We start from the raw sequence: 25,309 nt of genomic DNA, 5'->3' as shown, positions 1-25,309 counted from the left end.
GGGACCTCACCACTGGATGTCTTTTAAGGTCATATCCAGAACCAGAGAGGAAGAGGAAGAAAAAAAACAAGAAAGCAGAAGAGAAGAAAAACAAGCCAAGTATGTGGGGTTCCCTCCATGAGTGAATAAGTCTGGAAAGAGAATTCCGAGTGAAACATACCTTGTGCAATGCATGTTATGCAAAGACACTGTTTTCCTTGGTGCGCTGAAGGTTGCAAGAAGCATGAATTAACAAAAGGAAAACTTGTCATGCACAGGTGGAATCCTTGACCCGAATGCTGTTAATTTGTCATTGAAGAAAATGATGGCTTTGACATTGCGCATGTCAATCATGACAAAGTTGTATGTTGGAAATGTTGACTGCAGTGAGCCAAGTTGTAGTCTACGTGAAAAATTGGATTTGAAAGGTTCTGAATAACAAAAAAAAAATTACTTTCACCATGACTAATGTTTGTGCAAAATTTTTAAGAAATCCGAGGTGTGGTTATTGAGAAAAGTGAGAACAAATGAACAGGAGTGAATTACTAGGTCCAATCCCTCCTTTGTCGGGGGACCAATAAAATGGAACCAGATGAAAAGTAAGGATATTAGTGAAAGTGATACAGTATCCCTGGCAGAATTTGAACCAGGTATATCAGAGCCACCATTTGTGATCATAAACACTATATCACTTTCATATAGGAGTGGTGCAGTGTTTATTTGCACACAATCTTCCGTCTATGTCTGCCTTTGCTCCAATTTTTAATTTAATACCAACAATCTGCACTCCTAACCATTACATAAGGTCATTTGAATGGAATGATAACAGGCTACGATAATAACAGTATCCAGTTTCTTTGTATAGTCATGCCTTCACATAGACAAATATATATTTACCTATTTAATTTATTACATTCTTCTTTCCTTTCGATAAGAGCGCCTCTTAACAATGCATATGTTAGACGCAACTTTTAAACACTAAAGATGCTAAACATTAACTGAATTACAACCCACTACAGATTAAACGGTTTTATTATTTTGAATAGTTTACTTGCAATTAAGATAATATTAGTCTCACACTAGTGATGGGGGCAAGTACGCATAAAAAGTTGTTGAGAGGTTGGCCTTGAAACAGTGTGTATTCTCTCCTGATGAACTAACATTATCTGGAAACCAAACTATAATACTCCACAATCAAAAACAGCCTAGAACTAATTTAAAAATGGATTAACTACAATAGGAAGTTGACAAAACAATCCATATTTCTGTTCTGAATACACAACATTAACTGGAAGCTGGAGGGATATACTTCACATCCGAAAATAGTTGATAGAGTAAAATGAAAGGCTCTCGTCTTGGAGAAGTGTCTTGACAGCTTCTAGGACTGACCTTCAATCCTGATCTGAAATGGAACACATACATCAAATTTGTAGCCAAGATCGCTGGAAAAATGGTGGGATCACTCTACCACTCTAGGAGGTATCTCACTGCTGATGCAATCATCTATCTGCATAACAGCCAGGTACTCCCTAAAATGGAGTACTGTTGCTACATCTGGGCAAGAGCTGCTTGGAGAGCCCTATCCAGATTTGATAGAGTTCAAAACCAGTTTCGAAACCTAGTAGGTAATTCCATTTTCTCTTCTATGCAACCTCTTTCCCCACAGAAGAGACATTGTGAGTCTGTATCAACTCTTTCGTTATTTTCATGGCAAGTGCTCAACTGAATTCCAGTCTATGGTCACCCCTCGCCAAACTTTCACAAAAAACACTCGGCATAATAACTATATACAGTTTTCCCCACTTTCTATCTGTGCCAAAATTCAAACATAGATTACATGAACAAAGCTTCTTTCCCAGAACTATCCACCTGTGGAACACTGTTCTACTGTCCTGCTTCCCAGTAGAATACGACATGGTAGCCTTCAAATCCAATGTAAACAAATTCTTGTTGAGCCATTCCCATAAATAATCAAATTCTACCCAATTTACACCATTAACGATTACTACACTACCACCTTACATTCATTAAACCCTTATCCTTGCGTGAGGACTCACAAGTCAAAAAAAATAACTCACTGAACAGACAAATTAAGCATTTTTTTTTTTTTTTGCTTCTTTTCTATTTTAAATTCATATATGTATCTGTATCTATCTATACTCCTATAAATTTGGGGGGTTTTGTACATTGATATTCATATTAAATTTTGCCCTTAATAACACTCCTCGTTCTGGAAGACCAATCCAGATAGACGAAGATCAAATCAAACATTTGCAATTGTAGATATTATCAAACATTTGCAATTTTAGATATTATCAAAAAATTTAGAATGAGGGAAGATAGAATGCAAAAAAAAAAAAAAAAAAAAAAAAAAACGAGAAATATGTACATATATTTATATCACACGTAGCAGCACAGTCCTGAACAAGTTTGTCCATGCAATCCCGAAGACCAGGATTTCTTTATACAGTCGAAATCCACCTGCTTTTCCTCACTTAATTGCTGATACATGACATATGCAGTGCCTGACAAGTGCATTGGAATTACGCACTCGATGCACTTCATCCCACTCAGCTAACATATAAGTTCAGCTTTCTCCAACCACTCCACTATTGAGTGTCCGGATTCATTGCCATTGAATGCTGGTATCAGCTTTGGGTCAAAAGCCATAATGGCTGAAATAGCTTGTTGCTTAACTAGGAATGAGGGAACGCAAAAAAAAAAAATAAATAAATAAATAAAAAATAAAATTAAAAAAAATTAAAAATAAAAAGAAATAAAAAAGTAAAAGCTCATTCATTCATTTAAGATAAATAAATTATTTTTAAAAAAATAATATTGTTTTTTTTAACTTAAAGCAAATTGTTATAAACTAAAATATTAGAAATTTGATTAATTCTTAAACCACATTAAACTAAACGATATCATAATAAATAAATTTAACTTTCAAAATCCTATTAAAAAGAAAATCACACCGAGAAGTGCAACTGGTAATGGAATAAAGGATTAACATAATATCAAGAAAACATCTTGTTTCGGACAAATATCCAGGAAGTTTCCACAAATAATAATGAGTTTGTATCATTTTTATAAGTGTCTTTTCATTTCCATCGTTAAACATCCAAGTTAAACAATAACTCAGGATTTTCTCAGAAAATGTTTGTTTTTGGTTTTAGTTTTTTTTTTTATATTTTTGTTTGCCCCCCCCCCCAAACAAGGCATGTTGCTACTAATACCTAAGGAGCTACTGTGATGGTGGTCAGATTTTTAGGGGCAAACCCAAGTTGGAAAGTAAGATGTTAGTTCACATTACATTTAAATTTCAGCATCATAGCATAGTTGGGGAAACAGGGAATTTCAAAAATAAGTGGTTCAAGGAGAGAAGTAGAAAATCTTTCAGCATTTAGGGATTTTGACAGAAAAGAGGGGGGGGTTAGTTTTTGTAGTTTTTCAGGTTGGTTGGATATATTTACATTGAAGATGCGCAAATAAAGAAAGTTCATCAGAGCACATTCTTCAGAATTAGTTGCAAAACGAGCACAAGAATACAACAGTGTGCTGATGTGACAGAGACTGGAGTTTGGCAGACAATGTGAAACATATTGAAGTTCTTAAAATATCTATTGCTTCCACCATGGCTTAATTCAGAGATGATTATTAGGATATCTGCACTGCAGTAGAACAGGATTGTCTACATTTTTAAAGTGAAGTTTAGCATTTTGCAGGTTGGGGACTTATCCCTTGGCTGATTTTATGGCTTAAAAAGGAGCAATATTTTTTTTCACTTTCTGAGATGTTATCTGTTTTTTGTTTTTTTGCAAACTAATCCATTACTTGCCACATTAATGTCATAAATCATGACAACTGAAGACGTTTTTATGGTGACATTTATCCCATTGGATATAAGTTACCTTTTAAGAACAAGCTTAACAAATATAGGTCATTACCTACAATTACTTTTTTTTTTTTTTTGACTTCGGTTGACTCTTTCCCAGACTTGATATAGAAACTGGAAGCTTTGCATGACTTTCATCTCTTCACACCAAGATTAAAATCATCATCTAATGGTTGAGAAGAAAGTTCTTGCAGAATTTTTGATTTTGATTTCAAATGATATATTTTCAAATAAGTTTTCATTATAATAACGTTACTTTATATATCATTTTAAAGAGTGTTTTCTCATCTGTCTAATCGTTTAAATTACAATTGTTTTAAAAGAAATGTCTTTTCAGAATATTTAATACAAAATGGAAAAAAAGCAAATTCGCACAATTTTCTCATTTCAATTCAAGCTAGATTGAAAAGCTGCTGAAACAGCTTGCAATATCAATGAAGCATTTGGTCCAGGAACCACTACTGAACACACAATACAATGGTGGTTTAAGTAATTTTGTGGCAGCGATGAGAGTCTTGAAGATGATGAGTGTAATGCTCAGCCATCAGATGTTGACAAAAATCAATTAAGAGCCTTAATCGAAGCCAATCCATAGAGAGCTTACTTCTGAATCAGACGTAACATATACAATGATTTCCAACCACTTGAGAGAGATTGGAAAGACAAAAAACTTGATAAATGGTTGTCTCACCAATTGAACGACAGCTAAAAGAAATGCTGCTATGAAGTATTATCTTCCTTTTTATGCAACAAGAATGACTTGTTCCTTGACTGGGTTGTGACCGGTCTAATCCATTAGTTTTTTGAGTGCAGGCAGAACCATTACGGCAAAGTACCGTCAACAAATGAATGAAATGCATCAGAAACTTCAGCCAGCATTAGTCCACAGAAAATACCCAATTCTTCTCCACAACAATACCTGACCGCATGTTGCTAAACTGACTCTGCAGAAGTTGAACGAATTAGGTGACAAAACTGCCTCATCTATCATACTCTCCAGACCTCACACCTACAGACTACCATTTTTTAAGCATCTTGACAACTTTCTGGATGAGAAGCGCTTAAAAAAATCTAAGCGATATAAAAAACGCTTCCAGTGACTTCATTGCCACCAGAATGTAAAATGTTTACGTTACTGGCATAAATACACTTGTTTTGTATGGGCAAAAGTGTATTTATTCTGATGGCTCTTATTTCAATCAATAAATTTTTGTCTGAGCTGAGATATGTTCATCTGAATTTAAAAGTAAAAAATCGGAAGAACTTTGTCAGCCTGATACAAAATATCATGTCTAGAACCGTTATTCTAATTTTGATCAAAATCCCGTATTTTATTTTGGTTTTAGAAAAAATCCAGTATTCTATTTTGGTTTTAGAAAAAAATCCAGTATTCTATTTTGGTTTTAGAAAAAAATCCAGTATTCTATTTTGGTTTTAGAAAAAAATCCAGTATTCTATTTTGGTTTTAGAAAAAAATCCAGTATTCTATTTTGGTTTTAGAAAAAAATCCAGTATTCTATTTTGGTTTTAGAAAAAAATCCAGTATTCTATTTTGGTTTTAGAAAAAAATCCAGTATTCTATTTTGGTTTTAGAAAAAAATCCAGTATTCTATTTTGGTTTTAGAAAAAAATCCAGTATTCTATTTTGGTTTTAGAAAAAATCCAGTATTCTATTTTGGTTTTAGAAAAAATCCAGTATTCTATTTTGGTTTTAGAAAAAATCCAGTATTTTATTTTGGTTTTAGAAAAAATCCAGTATTTTATTTTGGTTTTAGAAAATGCCTAAGAAATAAAACATTAAAGGATGGTAGCTGATGATTATGGATTAAATTTAATGCAAATCTTTAAAAAAATTTAAATGAAAGGTTGCACCTATATTAAGCACTCTACAAACATATTATACGACAAAGAAACTGAAATTTTGGCAATTATTTCATTCATGTCTAATAATTATTTTTTGAATTTCACAAAAATCTGAGGTGTCTGAATTTTCAAAGGGCTTCCACCTACATTTTTCCAACTTTGCAGAAAACTAAATATAGCCCACATTACCAACCCTTATGTTTTTGTTCCAAAATTTATAATGATCTGTTAATTCGTATATGAGTGAATCCTGTACAAATATATGAACAGAAAAATAATTACCTCAGTTTAAAAAGATTTTTCTCCTCTAACCAAAAGCAGAACAGATACTACACTTTGATCCTTGCACAAAATCTGTTTTTCCTAGTTATAATGGTAGTGTATGCCAAGTATACTAGCATAAATTCGCCTTTGTCATCATTCTAACAATCTATGGACAGACTTAACATCAAGCCCTTCCTCGTCAGGATATGGTATGGTCTGCAGTCCTAATAGGCATTATCTTCTATTCCAGAAATGGTTTATCGCCAATCGCCTGAGGCGTTTTACTGGGGAATGCTGATGGATACGTACAGTTATGTTTGCAATCGATCAAAATGCCACAACTGGTTTTTCCCCCACTTTCCATCTTTGTGTCACATCTGGCAGTTGGGAAGTTAGTAAATGAAATCCTCTGCCCCCAATATGGCCCTGTGTCGTACTAAGATAAACTTATCAGGACAAACTAGTGCACCAGGGTCGGTCGGATTTTGAAATGTGAGGGTTGAAAACTGTTCGTAGAAAGAGCAGAATTTGATTCATTAATAGGATGGCTTAACAAGTATTTGTTGACATTAGACTTGAAGACAACTATCATAGTCAACAGGGAAACAGTTTCGTTGTATTGTGTCCCACAGATATGAAATTCTCAGAAAGAAATTGTTCATAGAAACAAAGAAAATATTTTTTTGCAACGGTGGTAGCCAGACGAGTTCTTGCCGTGTCACATTTTGGGATTGTGAAGCAAGTAAATGCAAGCATCTTCTCCACCTCGAATTTGGCCCAGTGCCATACAAAGATAAGCTTATCAAAACAAACTAGTTCACCACAACCAACTATGCAACTGAAGCCATATTCAGTGTCAGGATGTTGAGGGTCTGTTAGCTTAGCAGCACTATCAACATATTTCCTGCTTCCTGTTGTGTGCATTAACTTCAAGGATGAAGTTGTTGAAACCAGACACTCCATAAGAAATAGAAAAACAATTGTTCTCGAGTTTGCTTCAAGTTTCTTTTATTTTTAGATTTTTTTTTTTTTGTTTTACTTGAAAAGCATTTATAATTGGTTTGGTTCTTTTGTTTTATGGCATATCAACCCTTTTTCAGTTTATTTAATGCCGAATCCCGTAATTTTGGAAAAAATTGTTATAAGTTCTTTATATTTTCAAATATTTATTCATGATGTTTAGTTTGGTTGTTTTGTAGAGAAAAATTGTTGTTTGTAGGCAGTTCGGAAGAGAATTCCATCTAAATGCGTTTTATATAAATTATGTTTTTGTTTGTGTTGGTTTACGAGTTCTTGAGTGTTAACTATTCTGTACTTTTACCCAGAGATTTAAAAACTTAAACTGTCACCAGGAACGAATTAAGTTTGAATTCTAAAATATGATTTCAGAATTAAAAACTCAAAAAAAATATTTTTAAAAGATTTTACCTTTCTTCCCAAACTTTAACATAAGATTCCTGGTCAACATTTCGTTTCTGGAAAAATCCAAAGAAGAACACAATGCTTATTGAAATGATGAAGAAGAAAATCCATCCGCCAATCACATAAATTTTCATGGCAGTTGCTACGTAAGAGGTACAGCCAGAAATCTTGCCGTATGCCCAGATAGTGCCTGGAAAAAATATATAAATTTTTTTTATATTGGAATTTATTTTTGATAGCATTATACACATTATGCTGCAATTTTTTTTTTTTTTTTAATGTTTGGGCGGAGTAATATCACTAAAACAATGTATTTAGTCCACAGGGCTAGAGATTAAACAAAGAATATCACAAAGAGAAAAATAAGACTTGTATAGGATTCAAACTTGCATCTTAATAGAGAAGCCACTTAATGTGGTTGTCATCTTAGACCGTTTGACTAACGAGCTTGATATTATTCGTGAAAATATTAGCAACAACAACAAAAATCAGCTTAATACAAAACGTGCATATGCGTGCAACTAACTAACCCATATTCTGGCGTTGCCCGGGAAACTAGATTAGCTTGAGAAATTCCACACCCAACTTTGAACAATTTGGTATCAGTAGTAATAATATTATTGCAAATATCATGGTGGTTAAAGCAGCTGAAACCAGTATCTTCGTAAGAATAATTTTTTTGCTTTTACATATGAATTTGAAAAATTTAATATAATTGCTGTGTTTATTTGTTTACTAGCAGGGGAAGGGGGCGTAAAATATGCTGAAATATATTTTAATTCATGTAATTCATTTCGTATTTATTATTACCGTCAATTCTTTATTGAATATAGTGTAATAAAATATACTAGTGATTTCAAAAGTTTAAAAAAAAAGGACTTGAATGTTATCAGCTAGAATTGAAGCCAAAACATAACTTCAGCATTGTTCTCTTCTAATGTTACTATCGACGGATAAGTAAGAAAGTTTTAATATGAAACGATTTGAAGAAATTAATTGAATTTGGGCATGCGCAGAAAGAAGTATGTCGGCAAGTTGAAATGAACATTTTGCATTTCAACTTGCCGATATATGCCTGTACACGTTATTCATCCATCCAAACAAAGAGTTTACTCATTATAAACCGTTCTTGCTGCATTATTACTATTTCCTGTTAATTTCAGTGATATGTGACCAATAGTTTAAGAGTTTATCGGTTAAATATTTATACACAAACAGACAGATATACATCTGTTTTATTTATATAGGTTTTAATATGTATTATTTTTGTAATTCATTTTTGCTGAGATATATATATATATATATATATATGAGTCATCCACATACAGTACTGTTTCGCTGTTTCACAGCTCATCAGTGCAGCTAGACAGGCAAGGCTGCTAACCATTACGCTAAATGGCAGCTGCTGTTCAGGTACTGAATTACCGATGTTTTGACATTGCCCAAATACCTAAGCTCGATTTGTTTACATAAAAAGCATCGCTTAATATGCTAATGGTATATCATGTATCACTTCTCGATATGCTCAACTCAAGATAAGGAGCATTATAGTCATCCACATACAGTACTGTTTTGCTGTATCACAGCTCATCAGTGCAGCTAGACAGGCAACTACTTCATGCCAGGATCGAAACCTGACCGCCCGTATGACAGTCAAGACTGCAACCCCTCCCCTGCCCCAAAAAAGAAAAAAAGCTAATAATTATTTCCTTCTTAAACCAAAAATACAAGAAAACAGAAGTGTTGTTTTGTAAGGTATTTAAATAAAACACGATGTTAACCGTTTGAAAAATAGAAATCTAAATAATCCTAAAGATATGCTCTATTAATTCTCGTAATAAGAAATCCTTTTAAACCGGGACATTTTTACAATTAACAGAGAAAGCTAATGAAAATAAAACAGTCGTTTTTTTTTTTTTTTAATGGAGAGTAGATAATGCATGTGGATGTGTTATCGGCAGCTCCAGTAACTCTCGCTTCTCCTTTTTTGTCCCTCAGTCCTCATTTCCAATGAGTGATTTTTCTGACAAAAGGTGAAGAAAAAGCAGCTTTCCAGGTCGGTAGTACTTCGTAAACAGTAGCCTGAGATATCGGAAAATTTCTGCTTCTATGTCTATCCTTGTGGGCATGTCACTAGTAAGGGTGCTGGAGGTAAACGTTTCATCTGGGCTGACGTTATCCACCTGATAGTCAGGGACCTGAACCTTGGATTAACCACTAAGGAGGCTGTCCTATCAGCAGGTGCAAAGTACCGGGGCTGCTGTATTGCCATTTGGTGAATTGATTCTGGACCATACAGTAGTTTCTGGTAGGGCCTCTCGACGCCATACTAGTGGATAATTGTTACGGCTTTACCTTATCATGTGCTACAAAAAAAACTAAGTCTATCGACCAGCTCCATAAATCGCAAAACCTCAACATGACAAATCTAAAAAAAAAAAACACGAATAAACCTAGAACCTCATCCTCCAACGTAGACCCCTACTACCAGGTCTCCTTCTCCAACATCAGGGGTCTACATTCCAACCTTCCAGAGGTTGAAACACAATCACAGGAGACGAAACCAGACATATTCTTTCTAAGTGAAACTGGCAGAGGGTCAACCACTTCCCTAGACGAATTTGTAATTAAAGGATAATCTAACTTAACATCTAAATCTGACCCCCAAGATCGCCATGGGCATGGAATATGTGCTTACATTAAAGATGGCTTTCTATGTGGTAGGGATATCTCCAGAGAAGACTCTAATTTACCTTATACGTGCTTCCGGGTTGCACTAGCTTACATTTCTGCATTTATATTTGCCCTATATCGCCCCCACAACAGTGGGGTTATTATCTTTAAGAGCATATCTGAGAAAATTGACCACATCTTGTCTGCTCATCCTTCGGCTAACATTCACATTTGCGGTGACTTCAATGTCCATAATGTAGAATGACTGACCCATTCAAATAAGACCGATGACGAGGGGAGGTTCTGTCATGATTTTGCCACTGCCTATGACCTCACTCAGATTCTTCACAAACCCACCCGTGTGCCCGATACTACCAGTCAGTATGCAAACCTTCAAGACCTTTCCCTCACAACTTCCCCTGAGCTATGTTCATGTTCCATTCTATCTCCTCTGGGATCCTCCATCCACTCTGTTGTAGCAGTTAAAATAAAAATGAAATGTAATAAGTCTTCAGACGTACCTATCGATACTCTATGACTGACTGAGATAGCTTCCGTACATTCATATCTGATCTACCTCTGCATTGCATGTTTAAAAAGGAAGTGTCCTCTATAGTATCAAACCTGACCGAATGGTTAATTGTAGGCATAGACCGATTCATACCATCCAAAAAATTCCAACAAAAACCTAACAGCCAGCCATGGTTCTCCCCAGAATGTGCTGCTGCTATCGTGCACAGAAATCACTTTTTCCATAGCTCCCAACATAATAGATGTACTGAGACTAAAGCTGCTTTCAGGACTGCTAGCAACCACTGTAAAAGAGTAATAAAAAAATGCAAGAGAGCTATATGCTCAGTCTTTTAAATCCAAAGTAGCTGAGCAGCGGCTTGGTTCCCACCAGTTTTGGCAAATAGCAAACAGGATCCTGAACAGAAGCGTGCGTTCTATCCCAACCATCATCAATCTCGTCAGAATCAGACAAGGCCAGACTATTTGCCAAGAACTTTGCAGCTAATTCTACCCTATGCGACAATGACCATCAACTCCCCGTATTTCCTCTTATAACAGACAACACCCTATGCAACATACAAATATCTGTGCGTGAGGTCGCCAAGCTAATCAAGAACCTTGATTCCAGTAAAGCAACTGGCCCAGACAGTATTCCAGTTATAGTGCTGAAAAAGCTTCAACCAGAACTTGCGCCCATACTTACAAAACTGTTTAAGCGTTGCCTTAAGAAGTGCTTCCCAACACCCTGGAAAACCTCATCAGTATGCCCTGTATTTAAGAATTCAGGAAAAAAGGCATCTCCCTCTCAGTACAGACCAATAAGTCTCCTGTGTGTCATTAGTAAGTTGTTGGAATCCATATTAAAGAAAGAAGTAGTCAACCACCTCAGCAGAAACAACCTTCTTAGTGACATGCAATATGGTTTCTGCTCTGCAAGATCTACAGCAGATGTGCTAACGGTTATATCTCATAGGATTAGTGAATCTCTTGACAAAAGCTTCCTTTCCAGGGCAATTGGCCTTGTCATATCGAAGGCCTTCAATAAGGTATGGCATTAGGACCTACTTCACAAGATTTTCAGCTACGGTATAACTGGAAATGTTTTCTCAATCATTAAATCATTTCTCTCTTATAGGCTCATAAGAGTAGTGGTTGATGGACAGAAATCAGAGGCCCACAGTATTAATGCTGGAGTCCCTCAGGGGTCCATCCTGGGCCCAACTCTCTTCCTGATCTACATCAATGATCTCCCAAAACACATACTCAAATCATTCATTGACATTTATGCTGATGACACGACCATCTACGGCAACACATCAAAGGCCGTAAATGACAAAGTTCTCTCTAATTCTCTCTCCTCTGATCTTGAGCGCGTGGTACAGTGGGGGAGGAGGTGGCTGGTCACTTTTAATGCATCCAAAACCAAGCTTCTATCTTTACATCATCGATACTCTGATCCCCATCTAGCATCAATTGAAATGGATGGCTCTCATCTTGGGAAGACTCCATGTTTTGACAAGCTTCTGGGTTTAACCTTTACTCCCGATCTGAAATGGAACACGTACATCAAGTCTGTTGCCAAGGTCGCTGGGAAAGATGGTGGGATCCTTCTACCGTTCCAGAAGATATCTCACTACTGATGCAATTCTCTATCTATATAAAAGCCAAGTACGTCAAAGGATGGAATACTGCTGCCACATCTGGACAGGAGCTGCTAAAAACAGCCTATCCTGCCTTGACAGAGTACAAAATAGACTTCGTAGTTTAGTGGGGGATGCCCTTTTCTCTTCCCTGCAGCCTCTCTCCCACAGAAGAGACGTTGCGAGCCTGTCTTTGTTTTATCGTTATTTCCATGGCAAGTGCTCGTCTGAGCTCCAATCTCTCGTCCCTCCTCACCAATCTTTCACGAGAAACAACCGTCTGGCTGAAACTACTGTCAATAATTTTTCCCACTAAAATGTGCCTAAATCCAAACGTAGATTCCATGAGCAGAGCTTCCTTCTCAGAAGTGCACGACTGTGGAACTCTCTTCCGTTTGCCTGTTTCCCACCTGACTACAACTTGGATGTCTTCAAGTCCAACAAACAAACGCCTGACAAACCGCCCCCTTAAGTAAGACACCCTATCAAAACCCCCAATACTAATGATTACTACAATACTATCTCATTGATTACTGTACACGCAATAACCCTTATCCCTGAGTGGCCTCTGGGCCTTGATAAGTGGTGACCTCCATGTAAAAAAAGAAAGGTTGTAACCAATGTAGTGTCAATGAATCAATTTTTTTCCTCAAGTTAACAAAAAAAAAAAAAAAATAGTAAAAAGAAATTATTAAACGTTTTTCTGTTTAAGTCGATAAAAGTTGTTAACAGATTATCTTGTTAAAAAGTATTAATAAAAAGGAAATATTAATTAATTAATAAATTAAATAAAATAAAAAGTTGAATATTTTATTGGTTCTATGGAGGTCAGGTGCGAACGTTGTTTAGTTCTCTTCGACTGCAAGAACTTGGACACCAGAGTCAGAAAGTTGGATCGAGAAGTCAGTAACCCTCGAGGAGGGGCATTCTGACTTGCTAAAAGTGCCTGGGCAGCCTCGTCGGCATTCCCCGGCGAGGGCGCCTCATGCTATTAGCAATAAACTAACCCCTTCTCAAAGAAAGAAGGCAAAACCTGGAAGGGTGAACCTCCTAGAACTACACAGAACTAAAGTCCTGCCGCAAAATCAATAGGGACCAGATCAATACAGGAATGGTCTTATCTCTGTTGATTTTGGGGGCATAGGATAAAGATGTACTTTTGGGATTAAAAGAGCCATCTATAATGAGTTGAAAACAAAAATCGCCATAAACAGTAAAATATATATATATATATATATATATATATATATATATATATATGTGTATATATATATATAATTCCAGATTAAAGGTATCCAAAAGTTTTTTAAAAAAAAACAAAAAAAAAATTTAAAAAAACAACGAATTTAAGACATGTTCTAAAAATGAAAGTTTTCATTTTAAGAACATGTCTCTTTGTAAGTCGGGAGTTTAGGTTACCTGATGAATGTCATCAGTTGACAGAAACAGTAGTTTTGTTATTGTTAAAATTAAATAAGTTCATATGTATTGAACTAAAAACAATTTTTTTTTCAAAAGTGCTCAATGCAGCTATTTAGACAGACAGACAGATAAATAGATTATGTATGTAGTTAATGTTTTTATTTCAAGGATGGAGGTTTTATCATATCTTTCTTATTATCGCTCATATATCTCAACACTCCTGGGGAGCCATGAAATAGAATAGCGTTTTAAAATTCCCATAACAGTTTTTCCTGGTAAACAACTGATGACTTCTAGAATAAGAATAGGATTGGCGTGAATTCTTGGAAGCAAATTTATGCAATGATAACAAGAAATTAATTGACACCAAGCAAAGGAGTTTTCCAGCATAACACTTCGGAATAAAACTTCTTTTTTTTTTTTTTTAACATAGAATTTTAAAGATTAAAAACTTCGGAGTATATGCACATCCATATATAATGAGAGAGAGAAATGCAGAAGTTTTAACAACGCTTCTTAACTACATACAAAAAGAACCCAGTAACTCACTTATTCAGTTTTTTTTTTTCTTTTTAAATTCTCTACCATTGGGAAAATAGCCCCTCTTTGTAGACCAGAGACTAGCCACCGGCCAATTGACCTATATTTTTATGTGGCTTTTAATGTATAAAAATAGAATGTTGGAGGTGAGAAATTAGATAACGAGTAACAGAAGTCTTGCAGAAAGGATATATATATATATGTATATATATATATATATATATATATATATATATATAAAGCTGAACGTGTGTGTGTGTGTGTGTGTGTGTGTGTGTGTGTGTGTGTGTGTGTGTGTGTGTGTGTGTGTCTGGTCACAAATAGGCTCCTATATGGTTGACTATTTTAAAAAACTGATTACATATAATGATAGATGTATCGAGGATCAGGAATGGGTAAGTTTGATCTGGCAGAACGGTGGTTCATATAAATTGTGGGGTCTGTGTTCGCGCCTGGCCCCCAAAGAATAGAAATAAAAAATGAAAATGAAAAAAAAAAAAACGTTTACAAGTGTTTTTGTTATAGATGATACTTTGATAAGTATGTTTTAACTTAAATAGGAATGGTATAATAAAATTGTGGGGTTTGCGTTCGCGCCTGGCCTTCATAGAATGGATATAGGCACAAACTTTAATAAAGACTTTTCATATCTATCTGCGTAAGTATACTTTGATAATTATGTTTCAGTTTGAAGAAATATGGTATAATAAAATTATGGGGTGTTCGTTTGCACCTGACCTCCATAGAATGGAAATATGTCACAAAGTTTAACAAGGTTTTTTTAATATAGATCCACAGAATATTGTGATAAGTGTTTCAGTGTGAACAGGTATGGTATAATAAATTATGGGGTTTATCTATTTTATTTTTACTTTCATCATATTTTGCTTTGGTTTTGATACTCCCAAATTCGAAGCTATCTCTTTACAACCCGTTCCTTGTCATAACCTATCATACTTTCATAAATCAGAGTCCATTTTATGTAGGCTGTTTTTGAACCCAGTCAACGACGGGTACTTTTGCTAATATATATATATATATATAGAACTGTTTTGGATACTATAACAGCCAGGCAAATAAAAAGTACCCGCAATTTACAGCCAGGTATTCTTTTTAAATGTACAACTTATACCTTATCTTTTAATTTAAATTCAAAATGGTTATATATATATATATATATATATATATATATATATATATATATATATATATATTTGCAACGTCTTGTCAGACGAGTGCCACTCCCTCAGACACTTAAAATCCATGAGCCCTAACATGACTTTTTTTTTTTTTTTAGTGTTACCGGCGAATTCACACACTCAAGCAGACATGACACTGAAGATGGTCATTGCTATACATACATATATATATATATATATATATATATATATATATATATATACGTACATGCATGCACACACACACATACATAAACATACACACATATATGATGATTGCAACGTCTTGTCAGACGAGTGCCACTCCCTCAGACATTTAAAATCCATGAGCCCAAATGCTTGAGGGAGTATCTATACAAAGATGATGTTACAGAGTCTTAGCTTTGTACGACAGCTAAGTCTCTCTCTCAGTTCAAAATGTTGAGATCCAGCAACAAGCAAGAGCAAGATAGCCAGCAACAAATTAAACTGCAGACCAGCTTAATGCGGGTACTGGTCTCCCGCTTTATGGTTTTTTTAAATCAGAGATTTGCTTCTCCTAGAAAGGTTGCCTTCACCACGGCTTACGGGAGCCCTCTTCACCCCAATACACATATACACACACAAATATACACGGTGCTAGTTGGCCGTTGACCCAGAAAAAGAGTTCATTCGCCCTTTGGAAGGTCTTGTTTTTAATCCTCCAGGGAGACTAGCCGCTCTCCTCACCAAACAAGTCTGGTGGGGGAACCAGTTTAGTCGCCGGTGACCCGACCATGAGGCAGGTAGTACTGGGTTACATGGTACCAGTAGCATATGACATGACCTGACACAATATTGCCCAGGTGTTTGGATGTGTATGGTATGTTGAGCAAAAAAAAAAAAAAAAAAAGTGGTAGTAGGAAGGCAGGCTCAAACCCGTACCGCAAAGGAGAAAAAGAATGGAGAAAAAACGTGATGCCTTTGCTGTTACGACCACCGCCAAACCGGAAGTGACGTAGGTTTAAATTAAGGCTAGACAATCTAAAAGAGGGGATGACTTTCGACAATATCAGCGAAAAAAGCGACCCTTCCCTATAGAAAAGTGCCCAGTTGAAGATGAAGAAATTAATGTTTTTAGCCAATTTTTCGATATTTGTCGTCTGAAAGTTTGAGCTTAACAACGATACTGATCTTGTGAATATCCGTCGCCTCTGTGGAAAGTTTTAAGCAGACATGCAAACTTATATACATTTATATATTGGTAGCTCAAATTTTCGACTCAAACTGATTAAAAAGCTTGCCCTATCTCTGAATACCCTTTATGTAAAATTTCAAATGTTTAGACCAGAAATTGTCTGAATAGAGACCACAGCAGTCAATTTTTTTTTTTTTTTTTTTCTTAACTTTGACCCCTATTATGACCCCTTAACATTTGTTTTTGGCTCAAATCAAGTTATTAAGTTAGATCCATGTCCAAGGAACTTATATCTAAGATTTCAAGTGTTTAGACTCAAAATTGACGGAGGAGTTTGGTAGAGTTCTCAAAAGTCAAATCATTGAATTTTGACCCGTTAACAGCCACATTTCTGGCCGAAAATGTATTACAAAGATTTCCCCAAATCTCACTACCCTGTATATAAAATTTCGAGTCTGTAGACTGAAAATTGACAGAGATGTGGGGAAATGTACACAGACACGTTCACTTTTATAGATATAAAGCAAAATAGAACAATATAATAACACTTGAATAACCCCAAATAATAATTTATCATACATTGTTAAATATTTATACCAGTTAGACTCTTCACTATATTATATATATACTAGCAAAGATACCCGTGCTTCGCACGGAGCTTTGTTGCGCACTCGGGTACCAAAATCTGTGGGCACCTTTCCAGTAAGTTGATGTTGTAAGAGCAACGATTGCATAAGGTGATTAACATTTTAACTACCTCTTGTAGTGACTGAAATTCAATCAGGAACTTCACAAAACATTTTCATCAAAAAGGAAGGTTACTTGATGTTACATAGTAAATTTTTCATTGAAGTAATTTTCAACTCTTGCTTAAATTTTATCTTGCACATTCAATACTAAAAACTTACCACAATCAGATCATGTCAGTTTTTCCTCATATCCATTTCTCGAACTTTTCACTGAAGAGCCTCAGGGTAAACTACATTTCTGCTGCTTTGATTTGGAGCCAGAATGTAGAGTTTTTCTGAACTTCCTGTCCGGCTGATGGAGACGTAGAACATACCGTGACTGAAGCAGTCTGATGTCAAGTCTACGCCAATGGTGTTAAATGTCTGACCTTGACTTTTGTTTATGCTCATTGCAAAACACACCTTCACAGGAAATTGGAGTCTCCGGAATTTAAATGGAAGTTCTGAGTCCGATGGAACTAAGGGGATCCTTGGCAGTAGAACGGTTTCGCCTTTGTAGGGACCACAGGAAATGGTGGCCTCAAGTACATTGGTGTGCAATCTGGTGATAACACATCTGGTTCCGTTTGTTGTTTTTGGCGGTTCCAAGGATCGAAGAATCATGATTGGCGATCCAATTTTGAGATTTAAAATGTGTGGAGGCATTCCAGATATCTCCAAAGAGTTTAAAAACTCCACAGGGTAGTGAACAGCTTCATATTCATTAGTAGCCGAATCAACTGACTTGTATTGCTTTGTGTCTCCTGGAAATTCATCCATTATTGAATTGTTCAAATGATTCACATTGCTGTTTAATGGCGAAATAATAGCCCTCTCAGCGAGCCAATCCGGTGATTTTCCATTGTTTTGCAGGTCTGGGTACACTTTGTCTTTCAGTTGCTTCTGATTACCGACACATTTACCAAGCGCAGTTGGAATCTTAATTGTGTCAGGTGAAGAAGTGATAGGAAACTGACCATTACCGATTTGGAGAAGCAATTTTGAGAAGTCTGTTGCAGCTGTGTTATCAGAGATATAGGCTCTCATATTAGTAGTCAGTCTCTTCACTATAACGTGCCTCCAGAGATAGGATTGTTTCAAACTTGCATTGACAATGTTAGCCCTTGTGCCATTTTTAACCACTGGGAGGATTTGACGGAAATCACCGCAAAATAAGGTTGGAATGCCACCTATGGGATTCTTGTTTCCTGTGATGTCTTGCAGTGTTCGGTCAATTGCTTCATAAGCACTCTTGTGCGTCATTGGGGCTTCGTCTACAATGATTGCAGAGGTGTCTCTAATTACATTTGCCAAGGCTGAGTTACCAGTAATTTTGCAAACTGGCTGATCCATTCAATGAGTATCCAAGGGTACTTTAAAAGTGCTGTGAAGAGTGCGGCCACCTTGTAGTAGAGTAGCAGCAATGCCACTGGATGCTGTTGCAAGCACAATCTTTCTCATGGATCTAATCTTTGCAAGGATCAAATTGATTACAAAAGTCTTGCCCGTACCACCTGGAGCATCAAGAAACATCATGTTTTTGTTCATTTCACCTTGTGCTTCCAACATTGCCATGAATGAATTGTAAACTTCTCTTTGAGAATCGGTCAGTTTTTCTTGCATATTTTCTGCTTGTAGGGAAAGTTCTTCAAGATTATAAGTAACTTCACGTTGATACTCTCTCGCGAGTCTTTCATCTCTCCCTTGCGTTGGTGCAGGTAATCCATAGCTTGCCAATGGTTGACCGCACATAAGGAGAACTTTTTCTTCAATTAGACAAAGAGTTTTATTGTAGATGTCCTCATTAAAATCTGCTTCTGGATTGTTAACTTCTTGCCTGTATCTGTGAAGAATGTCTTCAGATATTACATCACGAAAAGCCATCCAGATCTCAAGAGGATTTCTTGGCTCACAGGCTGTTAAAATTATCACAAATAGGCTTCGCAAATTTGAAGGTGATTGAGTGGCACTTGCCTCTCCTACTGCTTGATGCAAGTGATGGTCATTTTCTAGAAGGCCTCGAGCAAGGCACGCTGCTCTATATGTTTCAAACACCTGACCATTGTATGCTCGCAAATTTTGAAATGAAGTTGGACCAGCAACCTCATTGAGCAACAGGCATAAGAAATAACACTCCCCTGCTTTTGGACTAATCATGTAGATTCTCCCAATGCATGGTGCCTTCCATACATCATCATTTTCAGTACCTTCAACTTGTACCCCACGCATTCTTCTCATCCATTTCTTTGTCGATTTGTTCCAAGTGTAAAACTCAGGGACTTCTACGTATTTGAGACCCCTTGCAAAGTCATCCTCATGGCAGAGTTGAAAAAATGCTGTCAAAGTTGTGGCAGGCGGTGGACCTTGGGCTCGTTCCAGAGCAGTATCAGCTGAGAACATGACACGCTGCCCATTTTCAAGATGAACAGAAAGTTGTACAATTGGGGGGAAATGTTCATGGATGGGATGTTCCAATATCCTCCAGGCCGCCTCTGAACTGCCGACATACCTTGCATTCTGGAACTGCTGGATCTCATCCACAATGTGACTTTGTACTTGGCCTTGTTGGTTAGCTGCTCCATCAGTTCTTTGTAGTTCAAACACTGCTTGATCACATCCTTTATTCACATATTTGAGGACATATTTGATGCTTTGGATCGAGCTGCAAATTTCTACGTTAATGTGAGCGTTGAACTGCTGAAGGAGGACCTTGTTGTACGGAACAATCCACTGGTTTGTTATTTCTTGATTAACATACCGACCATTTCTCTTCATCCTTATTGTACCAGTCTGGCCTCCATCTTCTGGTTTTCTTCGCCTGTACTTGGGGTAAGAGTCTTGGCCTTGCTCGGTACACTGAAGAAATTCTCTTGGGTATTTTTTGGAACATTTGTTGTCAATCATACATGGACAATTTGGATTAAATGGTCCACAAGGTCCATGCACCATATGTGCCATCACTTTAGCATGAAGATCAGGATCTTCCTCTTTGTCAGGGATCTCTGCAGATATGCAGAGATCCATTTTTTCTGGTAGAAGTTTGTCCTCTGGGGCCTGCCAGGTGAGGATGTGTGCATGCGGCAGTCCTCTTTTTTGATATTCAATACTGTACAGGAAAGCCCTCAACCTGCCAAATCCTCCCTTTTTAATAAATTCAAGTAACTTTTTTAGCTTCTGCCTGAAAACCCTGGCAACAATATCTGGACGATCCTGAGGGTCTTGCCCTTGAAGACAATTTTCTGTAATTTCTGTCCACTTTGGATTTGTTGTGAACGTGATGAAGAGGTCGGCTCGGCCCATTCGCCGAACATATGCCATGGCATCACTTTGACGCTCAAACATGTATCGAGGGCCTCCTGTATAAGTTGCCGGAAGTACAACTCGTTGACCAAACTGTTCTGGATTCCCATCCTCCCTAAGAATTGAATCTCTCAAGTTGCTATAATTGTCAGCTCTCAGGGTCTGTTGCTCACGCCTCAGGAACTGTAAACGTTCTGTTTCAATCTTGCAGTACACATCCACCAGCCATTGTTGAAATAGCCTTCGGTACCAGAGAAAATAGTTTCCAGGCCGAGTCATTAAATGGTACGAATAAAATTGCTGTTGGGTAACTTTTTGCTCATTGGATGCCTTCATGTAGATGTTGTAAGATGGAGAACCATAGGGGTACATTAACGGGTACATTAAAGTATCGTAGAGGAGATGTAGTTCGGAGATCCATTTTAATGTATCATTTCTAAAACGCAAGACAATATCCCGGTTAGCTGTTGGTTCATTCTCCATTAATATTCCAATCTCATACGTTGTTGTTGGAGCATTGAATCGCCGTGGATGCTCTTCTTGCGGCCTTCGGTCTTCCCTTATGACAACTTTATGTTCTACCAAGTGTTCTTCTTCAATCCTCTCCTTTGTTGTTTTCAGCTGACAAATGAAGCTGTTGTTCTCATGTAAAAATTCAGTCAGACTTCGGAGAATGTCTCTATTGAGTCTACTGTCACGTCCCCGATTATGTAGTTCCTCTTCCAGACTATCCAAGAAGTAGACTTGAATAAACTTTGCTGTTTCATCTTCAGGTGGTAAAAGACTCCCAATCTGGTGGCAAACCTGGCCTCGAATTCTAAAAGAAGGATTCCACCCATGTACTGCCGCAATTTTGTGACCAAATGATGTCATTGCAAAACAATTGTTATAACTGCGTAGATTTTGCAGAAAATCTTTAGAGATGGGACCATTGCCGGAGAGCAAATCTTGAAGCAACTGAGGCAGTGGTGGAAAGCTATCAAGCACAACTTTGCCAGAAGAACAACAACAACCAGGGGTTTCTCCTTTAAATTTTACAGCTGAGCAATGTTGACATACTTTGTCCATTTTTCCTATATCAGCTGTAGTGAGAGAGTCATTTTTGTTGTAGAGCAATCCTTTTCTATTGCAGTGTTCTATTTCATGGTGTCTCAAAGCAGTCATTCGTTGTCTAGCTGCCTCGTTTTCTGTCAATTGCTGGGGCAAAGTCATACTCTCTCTCCATGCAGCCTCTCGTTGTTGCCCTTGGTATAGGCGAAAGCTTCGTTGGGTTTCCGATTCATTCTGATGTCGTTGAGCCACTCTCAACTGACCTTGTGTACGTCTACTTACCTCATATAATTCATTCGATCGTAATATTGCTTCTCTTTCCAGTGCATATCTTTGCCTTTCTTGAATTTCATCTTGTGATGAATTTAACCGCCTTACAGCATGTCTAGTTCTGTCAGCTTCACGTTGGGTTTCTCTTTCCAAATCTGACAGTCTTGCTCTCCTTTCTCTTTGACGTATCCTGTTAAATTCTAGACGTCTTTCTCTATCTGAATTGTTTTCATTGGAGCGAATTGCAGCAACTCTTAGTCTATTAGCTTCCAATCTTTCCATTCTTTCTTCCTCACTTTCGTTTCTACTTCGTTTGGGTGGCATAATTTCGGTTTTAAACGGAATTGTTTAACGATATTAATGATTGTAAATTAATTAAGCGTAAAGGAAATGTATACTAACTGAAATGGACGAACTATAAATAATATTTCTGAATAGTACAATTATAAACAATTATATTGTACCTATTTACTATGCCTCCCCACGGGACAGAGTTAGACACCAGGGTCGTTTTTTAACGTGGAGAAAAGGTACAAAAATAAAAATTGTCTCAGTCGTGAAGGATTTCTCCTCCACCGAAAGAGAACAAGAAAATGAAGTGCAGCATCTGAAGAACAGATACTACACTTTGATCTTGACCAAAAGGAATGAATAAAAGCGACCTACTTGTGACTCATTACTTCCGGGTGTAAACGTCACAGTCTAAAAGTAATAATTAAAAAAAAAAAGTAAATGTAAAATAAATGTAATACCAACTTAGGTTAACTAAGTAAACAGTACAATTAAAACAGTTCTATTAAAACAAATAATTACTAAGATCTAGGTAATTGTTAGTCTCATTGTTATGGTTTTAAAGAAAAAAATGTGTAAAAAAAGTTCTGCTTTTGTGAGTACGTGTGTTTCTTTTAAATTACATAACCTTTTTATTTTATTATTTATATCTCTTTTAAATTTATATATTTTGTTAGTAAACTGGAAGAAATTCAGTTGAATAAAACCTTGTTCGTGTTCTTTACGTTAAACTCATATTTTTATAAAAGGTTCATCCGGTTTAAAGAAAGCACTAAGTTTAAATAAGACTGGAAATAACTAATTCAATATATAAATAGAAAAATGAAATAAATATAAGCTTTAAGTCTTAAGATAGTAATAATCAAAATGTAATAAATTATTTGTAGTTCAAATCTATGATAAGACAGGCTTTCGAAATAGGCTCGACCAGAAAGATTAAATTGGAACGAAATTATAATCTCCGTGCCATTTTCAAAACAACCCCACAAAAGTAACGGTATCCTGCAGTTGGTTAAATGACAACGTTGGTTGTAAGAAAAATGTAAAAGAAAATGCGCTTATCTGTTTATTTTGACCTGTTTTATTTAATTAAAAAAAAATTGGCTATAACTGGAAGAGAGCGTTATGTTTTGGGGGTTGTTTAAAAAATAGAATGGAAATAAAGTTAGTTCCGTTTTAATTGTCTTTAATTGCGGCAAGCGCTAACAAAATCGAAAAATCACTGTTTACATTCGAAATGTTAACTTTTATAGGTTTACAGGTTTGCTGACAAGACTGGGGGTGTTTATTTAGAAAGCCATACTTAACATGGGGAGGTTGGGATGTTTAATAAAATTATTTTACTAAATTGATTTTTTTCATTTAAAAATAAAATTATTTCTTTTTTAATAAAGTTTTATTTTAAAATATTTGTTTTTGTTTATTTATAAAAAATTACGATAGTTGAATTGTATTCTTTCAATTATATTGGCAAGTAAAATATAAAAGATTAAAACGGAACGAAATTGAAATTTTCATTACATTTTCAATACAATCCCAAAATAAAGCTTTCCTCGCCAATGAATTGTTTTGATAATATACGTAAAGTGAAATAAATCGAATATAAAATTAAATGAAAATATATTAAATAATTAAATGTTAAATAGATTTTGTAAATAGTACAGTTGAAATGATTAGAATATTTCCAATATGTAATAAGGTCGAGGTAATTAGTTAAAGAGATTTAATATAATGTGATATGCAAATGAGCATAAGTCATTTGATATGGGGGTGGTTTGTAGACTAGTATATAAAGAAATTAGGCATAGATTCTTATGTCTCCTATAACAGAAACATCCTAAAATGGGTTCTAATGTTTCTCTACCAGGAGAGATCTACCCTCTTACCTCCTTTATATTTCGTTGATGATGGAGAGCTGTACACACAGACAGAAACACACGAACCCTATTACTTTATAAAAATATATATATATATATATATATATATATATATATATATATATTTTTTTTGTGTGTGAAAGTGTGTGTCTGTCTCTCTGTGTACATTTCCCTTTCTTTTTTTTTTTTTGCTCAACATACACCTCCAAACACCTGGGTAATGCCGGGCTGAAATGCTAGTACATTATATATATATATATATATATATATATATACACACACACACACAATATCTCAAAAACCTATTTTGTTATTGATTTAAATAACAATGAACCATTTTCATGGTAATATAGTCATAATAAATGAAATAAAAACTTTTACATTTATTCGTTTAGAAGACTACTCGGAGTATTTCTATCACAAGAGATAATAATAATATATACATCTTTTGAAGATAATATATACATTTTTTGATTAAATTTATAAAGCAAATACCAAGTGATGCGGAATACTTTAGAGAATATTAAATAAACTTTAAACATACAAAATGTCTTTGAAACCATGTTAAACTGCAAATATTTTATTAAAAATCATGAAATTTATTTTCTTTTTTTTTTTTTTTTTTTTTTTTTAACTTTTTTCTTATTAATTTCACATAGCAAAATAACCATTTTTTTAATTTTTGCCACAAGAAGGTCCTTGCGGAATTTTTAATTTTGATTTCAAATGATGTATTTTCAAATACGTTTTTGTTATAATACTTTGACTTTATGCATCATTTTAAAGAAAGTCTAATCGTTTCAATTACAATCATTTTTAAACAATTATGTCTTTTTTTCGGAACGTTGAATACAAGATGGAAAAAAAAAACCAAGTTCACATAATTTTCTTATTTCAATTCAAGCCAGGCTGAAAAACTCCTGAAACATCTTGCGATATCGACAAGAGCCAGAAACCACTACTGAACGTACAGTACAGTGGTGGTTTAAGAACTTTCGTGCCGGCAACGAGAGCCTTGAAAATGATGAGCATCGTGGTTGGTCATCGGATGTTGACAACAATCAATTAAGAGCCTTAGTCGAGGCCAATCCACAAACTGTTTGAGAACTTGCTTCTGAATTAGACATAAATATACAACAATTTCCAACCACTTGAGAGAGATAAGAAAGACAAAAATACACTTGATATGTAGGTACCTCACGAATTGAATGACAACTAAAAGAAACGCCGTTATGAAGTGTCATCTTC

At 35.7% G+C, this 25,309-nt stretch overlaps 1 protein-coding gene across 1 annotated transcript in view; it reads right to left on the bottom strand.

Annotated features, from left to right (window-relative positions):
- LOC145246576 (diacylglycerol lipase-beta-like) overlaps positions 1-25,309 on the bottom strand; it is a 138,684-nt gene that overhangs the window by 39,688 nt on the left and 73,687 nt on the right. The window contains exon 3 of the mRNA XM_080108187.1: positions 7,430-7,613. Coding sequence (XP_079964313.1) covers positions 7,430-7,613 — 184 coding nt within the window. The remainder of the gene's footprint in view (positions 1-7,429; positions 7,614-25,309) is intronic.

Source organism: Euprymna scolopes, chromosome 24 (assembly GCF_053919585.1).
Source record: "Euprymna scolopes isolate OS-2025 chromosome 24, ASM5391958v1, whole genome shotgun sequence".
Lineage (NCBI taxonomy): Eukaryota > Metazoa > Mollusca > Cephalopoda > Sepiida > Sepiolidae > Euprymna > Euprymna scolopes.
The sequence above is the reverse complement of the archived record's forward strand: the minus strand, read 5'-3'. Positions and strand labels throughout refer to the sequence as shown.